This window comes from Cottoperca gobio, chromosome 19, assembly GCF_900634415.1.
Source record: "Cottoperca gobio chromosome 19, fCotGob3.1, whole genome shotgun sequence".
In the NCBI taxonomy this organism is placed as follows: domain Eukaryota; kingdom Metazoa; phylum Chordata; class Actinopteri; order Perciformes; family Bovichtidae; genus Cottoperca; species Cottoperca gobio.
This window is the reverse complement of record NC_041373.1, coordinates 18,337,139-18,350,412: the sequence shown is the minus strand read 5'-3', so window position 1 is coordinate 18,350,412 and position 13,274 is coordinate 18,337,139. Positions and strand designations below refer to the sequence as shown.

Sequence of the window (13,274 nt, the reverse complement as noted above, 5' to 3'; positions counted from 1 at the left end):
ATAAAGCACTGACATCGTTCAAATTCAACATATTAGCCGAATCAAACAGACACACAGATACAAAGGTGCGACCTTGCACTTCACTTCCTGTGTCCTGTTTACCTGAGAGCTCAAGTCTGAGCTGCAGGACTAACCTTCCTCAAATCCTGTTATATCATAAATGAGGTTAATATCTCCACAGAAACACCTTTTGAAGCCTGCAGTAATTGAGTTTTAAGGACACTTGAGGGCTGCAGAAAGAAGCTGTGAACAACACTTAACTCTTACCCAACAGCTGCATACTCACACATCGAGAAGACACCGGCCATGTGACGCATACGCACAATAATCTCCTGTTAGCTCCAGTTTGGTCTCTGCTCCAGATACTTTGTTCACTAATCAAAAAATAATGAGCTAAAAGACACTAAAATGTCCCAGAGTTTAGGGGAATTGCAGAGTTGGGGGATAATTCTTAATATGATTCACTTCAAGTGACCCCCATCACATTACACAGATCATTTGATCCATTGTTATTAGAAAACCATTGATTTTTAACAGACTTTGAGTCTTTAAGGCGCCATCTTGCATTCATATCATGATCAACCCTGTGAATAGATGATAGCAGCTTCCTGAACCTACCAGAAGGTGCATCAGGCCGCTTGTATCCCGCGTGTATGAGGCTGATAACGCCGACAACGTCAAAGAAGTTCTAATTCTTCCCAGGAAGAAGTCTTTGGGAAAGTGTCCATAATAGTTTTTATATAATAGATTAAAACACCTTATTATGAAAGTAAATATATAAATTCTCTCCATGCCCCCGGCTGCAACACGTCATTAAACTCATGTTAACCTGCTCAACCTCTGTGCACTTTGTCTCCTATGGATGAATCCACATGGGAGGATCGGACTGCTGCAGCTAGAGACGTCACCAAGTATTCTTTAAATTGTATATTTGAACAGTGTCATTGTGTCGCAGCGACATGTTGCTGCAGACTGAGCCCATCTCAACAAACCGTCACCGTCTTTGTTTCTCACATTTTAACACCATATGTTTTACAAAAGGGAGCGTCAACAAATCACGCAGGTTTTCTTATGACCAGTGCAGCAAAGGGAATCATTTCCTCTACATTGATGTAAAAGATGTTGAGATCTGCCGGGTTCTGTTTTTGTGACCAATAGTTTAGTTCTTTGCCTCCAAAGTCTTTCTTGGGATGAAATCCTGAAAACAACGGCACCGCTCTGTTCCTTTCATCTACTTATGATAAATGTTTCACATCTTGTGTACCTTATGAGTCCGTCTTTTTGAACACGATATGTTTTAGGTTTCATGTAGAGTACTTTATTTATGAATGTTGTGTAAATATGTGTATTTATTGGAATTTCCTATATATTCTGTTTGATATAAGGGCTGTATGAACTAAGTCATTTTAAGTCTAAGAGTATTTGTTATGCTGGGAGAACAGCATTAATTATTTCATGTTCATGAGTTTAGCAACACGATGCACAGAGCTGATGTAAAGTGTAGACCTGCTGTGCTTATGTCACGTTACTGCACTGGGTTTTCACATTAGTGGCAAAACACAGTGACACAAATGAAGTGCAGTGTGGGGACGAAGCAACTAGGAAGCAGACGGGTTGTCTAAAGCATTGATCATGTTTCTATTGTGCGACTACACAACACTGACCGATTTATGGGACGCTGTGCATAAACAAGTTTGATTTGCAGTGAGCACGCAGCAGTTTGTTTAAAGCTGGTTTGCACTCGCAGAGAAGATTGTGACATTTAGAGCCGTGTACAGAGACCGTCACTGTTCAACTGCAACCAACTGTTTCCTCGCACCAAGTGACAAGGAGGGAATTTATCCCACTTTGGCACCACGAGCCTCTGCAGGAGAAACATATAAATATACATATATATATATATAGACAAAGACAAAATAAGAAGAGACGCAAAACAACCACAGGGATGCAAAACAGCTGCAAAGAGAAACACATTCCCTACAAAATGACTACAAAGACACACAAAATAACCACAAAGACACACAAAATAACCACAAAGACACACAAAATAACCACAAAGAGAAACAAAATGACCACAAAGACACACAAAATGACCACAGAGACACAAAATGACCACAAAGACACACAAAATAACCACAAAGACACACAAAATGACTACAAAGACACACAAAATGACCACAAAGACACAAAATGACCACAAGAGATGCAAAACAACCACAAACAGACTCCTAATGACGACAAACAACAACAATACAGTCGGGCTCCTCTGCAGGAGAGCTGTTGGGTCATATCTGTGCCCAGCAGCCCTTTGTCTCATGATCCCCCCCCATGCATGTAAGAGAACAGAGCTATGATAAATGTACAAATACGACAGCCAAGTAAATCCAACGTGTATTGGTGTGATATACAGTATTTAGCATAAGTATGTATATACTGTACATACCTGTACTTCTTATTGAAACAAAACCGCTCATTTATACCCAAAATGTTCTAAATGTTGTTTGCAGAGGATTGTTTAGCAACTTTTGAAGATATGAAATATTAAAGAATCAATATAAGTCTTTGGTTTGATTTGTGTTTGTATCAAAGAAGATGATTTTGGGGGGAAACACTGCAGCAAGGAACCTTAATGTGTGTTAGAAGCTACAGCTGCCTCCGCTGCAGTGAGCCTGTAGCGCCCCCCTGTGGCTCCTCCTGATATTACATGAATAAAATGTCATTTTTTAATACTTAATCCAAAACAAGTTAATAGCGGATTACTCCTAATCCTATTAAAATACAAATCATGTTCTTATTGACACAGAACATAAAACTCTGTTAAACGTGAAACCAGTCATGAGCCATACTTCAGATTAAATATTTTAATACAAATAAGACCCTTTACAGTCCAATTTATGAGAAGAATTGACTTTAGAGCCGCTGTGCATGTACGTAAAATTACTTTTTAAATACCTGCAGATGCCGTTATCAAGCATTATTAAGTAATAGCAATAGGTTAAACAATACCTAGAATAAATATATTCAAAATAACAATTCATAACTCCAAGGAAACTGTCCTGAAACGAGTCGCTGATGGCATTAATATCTGTATACATGCCCGGCAGTAATGCAGGTAAGTGGCTGGTTGCATAACACCTGCTGTACATTTCATTTCCTCTGCCTGAGTCATACAAACTATACAAAACTTTTAAATTCAATGCCATCAGCGCACAACTGCAGAATTAAACAGAGTCTTGGGCAAGTTAACAAACACACACTGCTCCGTGGTCATTAGACACTTTCTTTAAACTCTCTCTCACTCGGACCTCGGCGTGCAGTCCTCACATATTAATGGCCACAGGAAATAAAAATAAAATCAGAAGATGACAACGTTAAAAGAAGAATGATCAGGAGGACCCGTGTGTGTGTTATCAGACACTTCCAGGAAGAGTTAAATTAAAGTGACACATTTACATGATTGTGTTAACACACATTAAAATACAGAATGTATATTATATGTGATGAACAGCCTCCCTGATGATGATGATGATGATGATGATGATGAAGAGAGTGCATGCTGAACATAAATGTATGAGTTGATGAGGGGAAACGTGGCATTCAACTAATCATCAGTTTCTGTACTGGTCTTATCATCGTCACACACACGTCATACTGAAAGCACCTTAGTAAAGGATGAAGATGTATATTTTAAAACTCCTCTCAAGAGAGGATGAAGCACATCAAATCATTTTAAATCTGGAGGATAAATAATCATTTGGTTACACCAGGCTTTATGAACACACACACTCTGAACAGAGAAGATGTTGGCTGGTTAAATGGAAATAATTCAAGCAAAGATTACCCACAGGCCGAGATGTGATCAGTCTGGTGGTGAGTGGAAGTCGTTTTCTGTAACGTGCACAGCGCTCCCGTCTATCGCTGTCCGGTTATGTTGCTGCCTCCGGGATTTATGACGATGGAATCCAGTAAGGGACGGAGAGCCTGGCCAAAAGGCCTAAAGAGGAAACACACACTGAAATCAAAAGTCTAAACTAATTCAAACATGTGAGCGAGGCAACGGGACGCGGATAAATAAACTAATTCAGCACAACAAGTCTTTCAATTGAGAAAAACACAAACAAGACGAACAACAGAATTCAGTGTCACAATAACTACAATTTCACTTTCACGTCACGATTGCTCAGTAATATTAATATTTCATAAATGGTGCGACGGCAATGCAATACTGTGTCAGTGTCGCCTCCTCAGGGACGTGTGAGGGGGAGCGATCAAAGGACAAATCCACCATCACATCTTCTTACGCAAGACGTCATCAATCTGTTCGCTGACGTCTCGAGTTATATTTGGGGTGAAGTGATGAAATTCGCCCTCAAAAGGATCATTTGTATGTGAATTACTCCCGGAGTTACTTTGAACTCTTGAATAAAAATGTGTTTTTCTGCCATGCCTCCACAGTGAACGATGAAAATCCTTAATTTATTGAAGTAAATGGTAAAAAATAATCCGCTTTTATGTTCACTACTTCCCAAATACATTTATACTGAATCTTTACCATTTAAAAACACTTACGCTTGTGCAGGTGGCTACTTTTAAATAGTAAAGTTTACCGTATATACATGTTTGTGAAGTAGTGAGCTTGGACTTGGATTATACTGCACAAGTTGTGAGAGTTTGTAAAATAAATGATATAGCTTTGCTGTTGTTAAACGCGGCCCCTATTTACTTCAATTCATTAAGACTTCTCTGTTTTTGGATTCTTCGTTCACAGTGGAGGAACGTCCATCCATCCATCGTCTACCGCTTATCCGGGATCGGGTCGCGGGGGGCAGCAGCTCCAGTAAGGAACCCCAATCTTCCCTTCTCCGGGCCACATCCTCCAGCTCCGACTGGGGGATCCCGAGGCGTTCCCAGTGAGGAGATATAATCTCTCCACCGAGTCCTGGGTCTTCCCCGGGGTCTCCTCCCAGCTGGACGTGCCTGGAACACCTCCCTAGGGAGGCGCCCAGGTGGCTCCTTACTAGATGAACCACCTCAACTGGATCCTTTCAACGTAAAGGAGCAGCGGCTCTACTCCGAGTCTCTCCTGATGGCTGAGCTTCTCACCCTATCTCTAAGGTAGACGCCACCCGTCTGAGAAAACCCGTGCGCGGAGGAACGTGAGAACAACAAAGTTTTCTTCAAGATTTTAAGGTAACACAGGTGAGTAGTTTAAGTAGTAAGTATTCCATTAACACATAATGTTATTAATGTTTGGTCAGACTATTCACAACAAATGTACGAACCAACTAAATGAACACACAACGTGTGTTCAAGAGCCGTTTTCTGGTGTTTAAATGTGGACGGGTGGCTGGAGGATTGCATTAGAGTCAGAGCAGAACACCTGACAGCATTCGAACGACTATCACAACCTAAACTAAGTGACAGGAGCCAAAGGGGAAACTAATTACCTTACAGAACTTGCGGACACCAAAACTGCTCAAAAGTTGGGTTTTTTTGGTTTTAAATATACTTTAGGAATTAAGGATTTCTAGTATTGTGACAAGATCAGCAGAAATACAGTTTAACTACATATACAGAGAATAAGAATAACAGCTTCATGGTGCTCATTGACTCACGTGGATAGTACTTCAGATGGAAGGTCTGTAATGTACGAAGGGATCTTTTTGCCCGTGAGGAACTGAGCCACCTCGTTGCTGAAAGTGTTGCAGTTGTGCTCAAACAAGTTGTATGTGTTATTGCTGTGTGAGAATGACAAGGGGAGAGAAAGAGGGGAGACAGGGAGGCCGTACAGGGTGAAGAAGGGCGGGTGAGCAGCAGGGAAAGACAAGATAGAGACATATTGAAAGAGAGATTAGAGGAAGAAATGAGAAGTGTCTTTAAATGCATTGAAGAAAAATGACAGAGGATTTATGGTCATGTGCAAAAACAATGTTTTCAATATAAAAAGAATAATGTCTTTGCTTCTAGCTAAAAACTATGATAACAAAAAAATGTTTTGCCTCAATTGTTTGTGTTTTTATGTCTTCAACTTGTTTAACTTGTAAATTCCTGATTTGATCACTTGAGTATGATGAGGATGTCTCATAATGTATTGAAATAGGTTATAGCCTACATCCAAACTATAGCTTTTTGTAAAACCTTTGCCAGGGACTACACATTCTTTACACCATGTGTATTCATTCATTTACATTCATTCATGTTCCTTTTTAATAAACTAAACTGTGGGGTGGTGAGCAAGTAAAGCATGTTTATTACTATTCAATAATTTAGTGGCAAAGTGACCCCCTACCCACCCTGACCTCCAGGATGACCCCACTGGGATGTCAATCTGTGTGATGAGTATGAGCATTTACCTGTATGTGGAGTCTGCCAGTGACATCAGGTACTCCATAAATATCTCTGCAGGCACCTCAGTGGAGCCCAGGTCCACGGTGGAGTTAGGCTCACCCAAGGGTGTGCTACCCTAGGACGCAACACACATACTACATTTTAGTTTTTTCATTTTCTAAGTCATTTTTATATGTGAAACAGGAGAAAAAACGTTTTGGCATGTGAAAAGAAATTCTGCTTAAGTGTTTGTTATTGTAATACTTATTGTAGCCACAAGAGGCTGAAGTGCACCATTGCTTTACACACACACACACTCACTCACTCACTCACACACACACATCAGGGCTTCTATGGTTTTGTATTTGAGAAAAGGATTAAGATAATTCTTACAGGTGGACAATTGTTGATGCCGTCTCCCACAAAGAAGAACTCCTTTCCATGGACCACAATAGCAGTATGCCTATAAAATACCAGAACACCTTATTCCAATAAAACAAAGCCAATTAAATGTAGTTTAATATGAAAATTAGAAATTAAGAAGCTGCACTCACCATATCCCATCAAGCTGTCTCCCTGAGAGGAAAAAACAAAACAGAATTAAATCAGAATGGAGTTAGTCCAATCTTATTAGTTGGCAGAAGGTAAAGTCATAACTCAGGCCTGAGTAGCATCCCCGCTCTTTCCTGGTTTCTCTCGCCGGCCCGGGCGCACTGTCTGGGGCTTTCAGGAAGCCAAGCAACAGGTCAGAAACTCACCTAGCATGAGAGGACTCAGCTGCCGGGCCATTCCTTTGGACATGTCGTAAATGTATAGTTTCACTGGGTAACAGTCGGTTTGGTCCATGATGGCACAAAGGAATTATACTTCAAAATGACAACTGCAGCTAACTAAGTGCAAAGTTAGCTTACTCACATCTACCGACAGTTGGCTAGTTTGCCGGTAGCTAGCAAACACAACTTTAACAAAGAGGTTTATCGTAGAACTGTTACAGATATAAAATTTAAAAAAGGCAATAGACTAGTTCACAAGAAAAGTAAATAACAAAGTAACAAAAATAAATCTCCTAGTAAGAGCCCGAAGTTGCCGGGTGCTGATCGTTAAAGCTGTATCACTGTGTGACTGTAAACAACAACATGACTGTCAAAAAAAAAGCGCTTTCTCATGGACCAGGAAATCCCGCCTACTTTACTAGGATTGGCCAGTATTTTTAGATTGACACGACAAGCGTCCAATAGACGACGAGACGTCCGTTACGATTTTCAGCGTGCTCGTTCACGTACCTAAATGCGCCAGCCATTGAAACTAGCCTGGACTAGTGGATCAAAAGAAGCAGAGCAAGGTATGCTGCTACGATAACTTTACATTTCTTCATGTTATTGTTTTAATGTGTTTAGTCCATGCAGTATGTGTGCATCGTCAGAAAGTTACATTTGTTATATATGCGACTTTAAAATACTAATGAAGCTAACAGTGGCTAATTAGTAGCTAAGCTAGGTAACTTAAACGTAACCTGAGTGAAGTTAAAACCTCAGATAATGTTACTTAAATATTAATAATATTTTAATTGAACTCAGATAATGTATCTAATTGCTTTCTCTTTTGCACAATTGGTTTTCTTTGATTAAATCTGCACCGCATAATTATTTGTATGTTTACAATCTAACGTTAGACAGGATTCAATTCAATGTAATAAACTTTATTGGCACTATTGTAACACAGACAATATTGTAATAAGTAATAATTAGATTAAAAATAAAAAAATGAGATCGAGAGTGAGTGAGCATAATTTAAGTGTATGATGCCTTCTGCTAAAAATGACATTGTGTAAATTGTATTCAAGCTTCTTTATGTGTTCTGTTTGTTATTGAACTGCTGGATCCTTTGACAGGACCGGAAGTAGCTCAAATGGCTGAGTGGAATGCCTTCTACCAGAATGAGGAAGATGAGGAAGAGCAAGAGGAAGGAGAACAATCTGGAGGTGAGCTGAAAGCCTCCATTACTTCATCTGAAATGCAAATAATACAAGATAAGAATCAGAATCAGTAGGTTTTCACATACAAGGATAAATAAATGTAAAGAAATAAAAGAAAAATATATTACAAAAAGAAAAATGTGTACAAGAAATATGACAAATGACTGAAAATATATGTGCAGTATGTCTGAATTCTTGTGCAGAAATGTGCAAAGGGTTAACAGTACGGAGTACCATCAATCCTTTTGATTTGGTCATTATTCCACATTTTCATACTTTACTTCACTTTAGGTATATGTACATGACAACTTTGATTTGATCACACTTGCATGCCATGCAGTTTAGTGTTTTGAACCATAGTTATCTGATAGCGTTTGATACAAGACATCGTCTGAACCCTTAAAGTTGCACAACAACAAATACGGCTTTCTCTCTCTTTGTTAGGAGATTACAAAAACACAGGGAGAGACAGTTTGGTCTTCTTGGTTGATGCCTCCAAGGAAATGTTCATCAAAGGAGAAGACGGACAGCTCTCAAACTTTGACATGACTATGCAGGTAATATGGCCAGTTGTCTTTTTTGTCTTTGTTGAAAGTCAAAGCTTAGCTACTGCATATCACACTTTCTCCTCATTCGTTGTTTTATATTCTCAGATACGTCCTTTGTTCTCATGATAGTGAGTGTCTGTGTTCTGTCCGTGTAGGTCGTGCGCAGTGTGTACACCAGTAAGATCATTAGCAGTCACAGGGACCTGATGGCGTTGGTTTTCTACGGCACAGAGAAGAGCAAAAATCCCAGTAACTCATTCAAGCATGTCTACGTGTACCACGACCTCGATGAGCCCGGTGAGACAAACTGACACATCATCGCACTTTATCTGCAGTATAATGATGTTTAGCTGCAAACACAAATGTGAGCACAGTTTTTGTGCAGAGTTTTCACGCCTCGAATGTATTCAGATACAACAGAAAGTACCTATGATTGTTATTTCACACAAGCACACTTAAAAACACCAGTGTGAAGTTGCAGTTGACTTTAGTGATTAGTATTATTATTATGAATGCACGTATAGTCAAATGTAAGGAAGTTCTCTTTGGGGGGGAAACAGTATTTGTGGCCCCTATAAATTCTTAAATATATTTTTCTTAGAACTCTATTCATTCAGCTTTTCCTCATCTGTCTTCTTGCGTACCTTCCTTATTTTCCACAGGTGCAAAGCGAGTTCAGGACGTGGACGCTCTGCGGGGGGACAAAGGTGCCAAGTTAGCGGCAGAGACCATGGGCAGTGGGGAGACGTCATTAGGCGATGCTCTGTGGTGCTGCTCCAACCTCTACAGTGACATCAAGCTACGCCTCTCACACAAGCGGCTCATGATCTTCACCTGCAGGGATGAACCACACGGGGGCGACAGCGTGAAGGACCGACAGGCTCGCACCAAGGCCGGTGACCTCAAAGAGACCAGTACGTTTGAAGCTCTTCTTTCGTGAACATCTGTAATACTGTTTTGGATTAAAGCTCAAAGCTGCCCTTGGAAATGTAAAATGTACAACTTTTCTGTTTTAAAGGAGCCTTAATTTCAACCTCAACTACTGCATACGTTCTTAATTCTATATGTCATGGACTCCTGTGACTGATCCCGTCTCTCTTAGGTGTCGTCATTGATCTCATGCATCTGATGAAACCGGGCGGCTTCGATGTCGCGACCTTCTTTCGTGACATTGTAAGTCCACCGGAGGATGAGAGCGAGTTGGGGCTGCAGCTGGAGCCTTGTGACAAACTAGAGGACCTGCAGAAGAGGGTGCGGGTGAAGGAGCAGAAGAAGAGAGCCATGTCCAGGTAGAGATACTGCTGAGATGATTTATGCTTTGCTCTGTGTGTTTGCTTTCTTCTTCCTTTGTGGTTCATCTTTGTGACTTTTCGATCCCTTCGTCTCTCCTTTCCCTCGCTGCCATCTTTAGGTTGAACCTGTGTCTCGGCGAGGGCATAAACGTAGCCGTGGGAATTTATGCAACTGCTGTGACTGCTCGGAAACCAGCTCCTGTCAGACTTTACAGGGAATCCAACGAGCCAGTCCGTAGCAAAACCCGAACATTTCACACCCAGACTGGCAGCCTGCTGCTGCCCAGTGAGATAAAGAAAGCTCAGGTAAGAGACCTAACGTGTGCTCATTGTGCTTTGGTTGTTTCATAAAAGTGTGTTGTGAAAGATGTAAATTGACATGTATATACTGTGCACAGTGAGTTGTAACTCTTTCGTTTGTGCACGTGTGTGTGCTGTAGGTGTATGGTAAGAAGCAGATAGTGATGGAGAGAGACGAGGTGGACGCCATCAAGAAGTTTGAAGATCCTGGACTGCTTCTGATTGGCTTTAAGCCGATGGGGAAGCTGAAACGTCACCACCACATCCGACCTGCCGTCTTCCTGTATCCTGAGGAGGACGAGGTGAAAGGTAGCGCCGTTTGTCTGGCTGTGACTGATGTACTTCAAACTAATAGGAAGAAATATTTAAACCTCAGTATTGAGTGTCTGTTTGCTAATGTTTTAAGTTGTTATATCAAATGTTAATACGTTTAAAGTGTTTTACAGCATCTTCTATTTATTTTTCTCTTATATAAGCTTCTTAGGGCTGCACCATATCGACAAGATCTTCCATCACGATAAAGATATATATCATGATGTAGCATGTTTTCTGGTAATTCAATTAATAGTCTATTATGAAATAAGCACATGGCCCGTCTTTGTATAATCCTGTGGAAATTATGTAATGAAAAGTACTGAATATATATATATATATATATATATATATATATATATATATTATATTATATTATATTATATTATATTATACACTTCCAACATCGTCTTTGGTTGCTGTGTTTTCCACCTCACCTTCCATATATTTATATTATATATATATATATATATATATATATATATATATATATATATATATATATATATATATATATATATATATATATATATATATATATATATATATATATATATTATATATATATATATATATATATATATATATATATATATATATATATTATATTATATTATATTATATTATATTATATTATATTATATTATATTATATTATACACTTCCAACATCGTCTTTGGTTGCTGTGTTTTCCACCTCCAGGCAGCGCGTGTCTGTTCTCTGCCTTGTTGACAAAGTGTAGCGAGAAGAACGTGTTCGCTCTGTGCCGCTGCGTCTCTCGCCGAAACTACCCGCCTCGATTTGCTGCACTGGTGCCTCAGAAAGAGGAGGTCGACGAGGGGAAAGTACAGATTACACCACCAGGTAACACACTGCTGGGCTCAGCTGTATTTGGCTTTTCTATCTTTTGATAAAAAGATTGGACTTTATTATTGTCTGCGTCATTATAGTGTACTGAAGCTCGATGGCTGTCGTCTCTTGTGCCTGTATCAGGTTTCAACGTCATCTATCTGCCATACGCTGACGACGTGAGGACGCTGGATCCTCCTCGGTGCCATTCGGCCTCACAAATCCAGGTGGACAAGATGAAGGAGATCATCTCCAAACTCCGCTTCAGATACAGGTAGAAGCACATGTTCACATGTGTGTTGTGCCACTGGGATTTAAATAACAAAAAGTAGACTAATGGCCACTTGGTGACACGACTACAGTTAGAGCTCTGCTCAGAACAACGTAATTCAATTGGTGTCTGTCTGTAAAATGTTTTTGTTCTTTGTAATCTAAAGGAGTGATGCTTTTGAGAACCCAGTCATCCAGCAGCACTACAGGAGCCTGGAGGCCTTGGCTCTGGATATGATGGCTCCAGAAAACATCGAGGACCTCATCAGTAAGAGGAACACAAACATTCAGAGATCCTCTCGTGGCTGCCGCTTCTTCCTTTTGTCTCACACTTTGTGTACCTGTCTGTTTCTCCTTTTTCTCTGCTTCAGTGCCAAAGCTGGAACAGATGGACGGCCGCCTGGGTCCGTTGGTCCAGGACTTTAAAGATCTGGTGTACCCGGCCGGCTACAACCCTGACAGCAAACCAGCTGCCAAACGCAAAACAGGTCAGAGCTGGAGTCCCAACAGAAACTGAGCTTTTTACTGTGTTTCTCCCCCAAAATTCAGCATCTGCAGGGGGTTGATCACGTTCATTGATTATGCTTTATCTGAATGTTTCCTCTATGGATGACCGTGCAGCTGATTCTGGAGGAGGAGCTGAGAAGAAGCCCAGAGACGAGGTGTCGGAAGACGAGATGCGGGCCCACGTTGTGAACGGCACGCTGGGAAAGCTGACGGTGCCCGTGTTGAAGGGGGCCTGTAAACAGTTTGGGGTCCGGACCACAGGGACCAAGAAGCAGGAGCTGATGGATGCTCTGACTGCCCGTCTGGGCACATAAAGAGTTAAACATGCACGGTACCTTCATGAGCAGGCACACGTCTTCAGGTGTTGTGATGTACTTTACAAGCAGGTGACACGCTTTACCTTGTGGCGTTGAGATGGAGCAGGACGCTAGTTCAGTGCTAATGTTCAGTGTGTCAGTCCCGCGTGAATAATGTTTGAAGGTCTGATGTAAATACTTTTCTCTGCTGTGTTTATGGCTGAAGAACAGGTGGAACGTGATGTTTCCCGTAGATTATTCTAAGTGTTTATCCAAAAGAAAGACACGACAGTAAAGTTGCGTAACTTTCTAACACAATATAAAAACATGTCAGTCCTGTTTAGAACTTTAATGCACTGCCACTTGAGCGTTAAAACGGAAACAATAACCTCGACAACGCTTTTATTTTAACACACCAGAGAAAACTATTTATATCAGAATGTTTTCCGGTCTTCCGTACCTGGACAGAACACATACCGTCTACACACTTTGTGATCATCTTGTATTTGCATTAATAAAACAAAAACCTTTTACAACCCTGCATCTAGTGTGTTTTATTTAAATCACATGAGTCAGTGCACTGTTCGTGTTTCCGGTTC

At 40.5% G+C, this 13,274-nt stretch overlaps 2 protein-coding genes across 2 annotated transcripts; one reads left to right on the top strand and one right to left on the bottom strand.

Annotated features, from left to right (window-relative positions):
• Positions 1-2,846: 2,846 nt before the first annotated feature.
• desi1b (desumoylating isopeptidase 1b) lies at positions 2,847-7,471 on the bottom strand. The gene is made up of 6 exons (XM_029457135.1): positions 7,086-7,471; positions 6,882-6,903; positions 6,721-6,790; positions 6,354-6,463; positions 5,616-5,738; positions 2,847-3,994 (listed from the first exon to the last, which is right to left on the bottom strand). Exons 1-6 carry the CDS (start codon positions 7,171-7,173, stop codon positions 3,913-3,915), a joined length of 495 nt encoding a protein of 164 aa, XP_029312995.1. The 5' UTR covers positions 7,174-7,471; the 3' UTR covers positions 2,847-3,912.
• An 82-nt stretch (positions 7,472-7,553) lies between these two features.
• Positions 7,554-13,216, top strand: xrcc6 (X-ray repair complementing defective repair in Chinese hamster cells 6). The gene is made up of 13 exons (XM_029456367.1): positions 7,554-7,669; positions 8,219-8,308; positions 8,747-8,859; positions 9,006-9,147; positions 9,513-9,764; positions 9,953-10,139; positions 10,262-10,448; positions 10,583-10,751; positions 11,456-11,617; positions 11,747-11,876; positions 12,040-12,140; positions 12,244-12,360; positions 12,494-13,216. Exons 1-13 carry the CDS (start codon positions 7,615-7,617, stop codon positions 12,691-12,693), a joined length of 1,905 nt encoding a protein of 634 aa, XP_029312227.1. The 5' UTR covers positions 7,554-7,614; the 3' UTR covers positions 12,694-13,216.
• Positions 13,217-13,274: the final 58 nt, after the last annotated feature.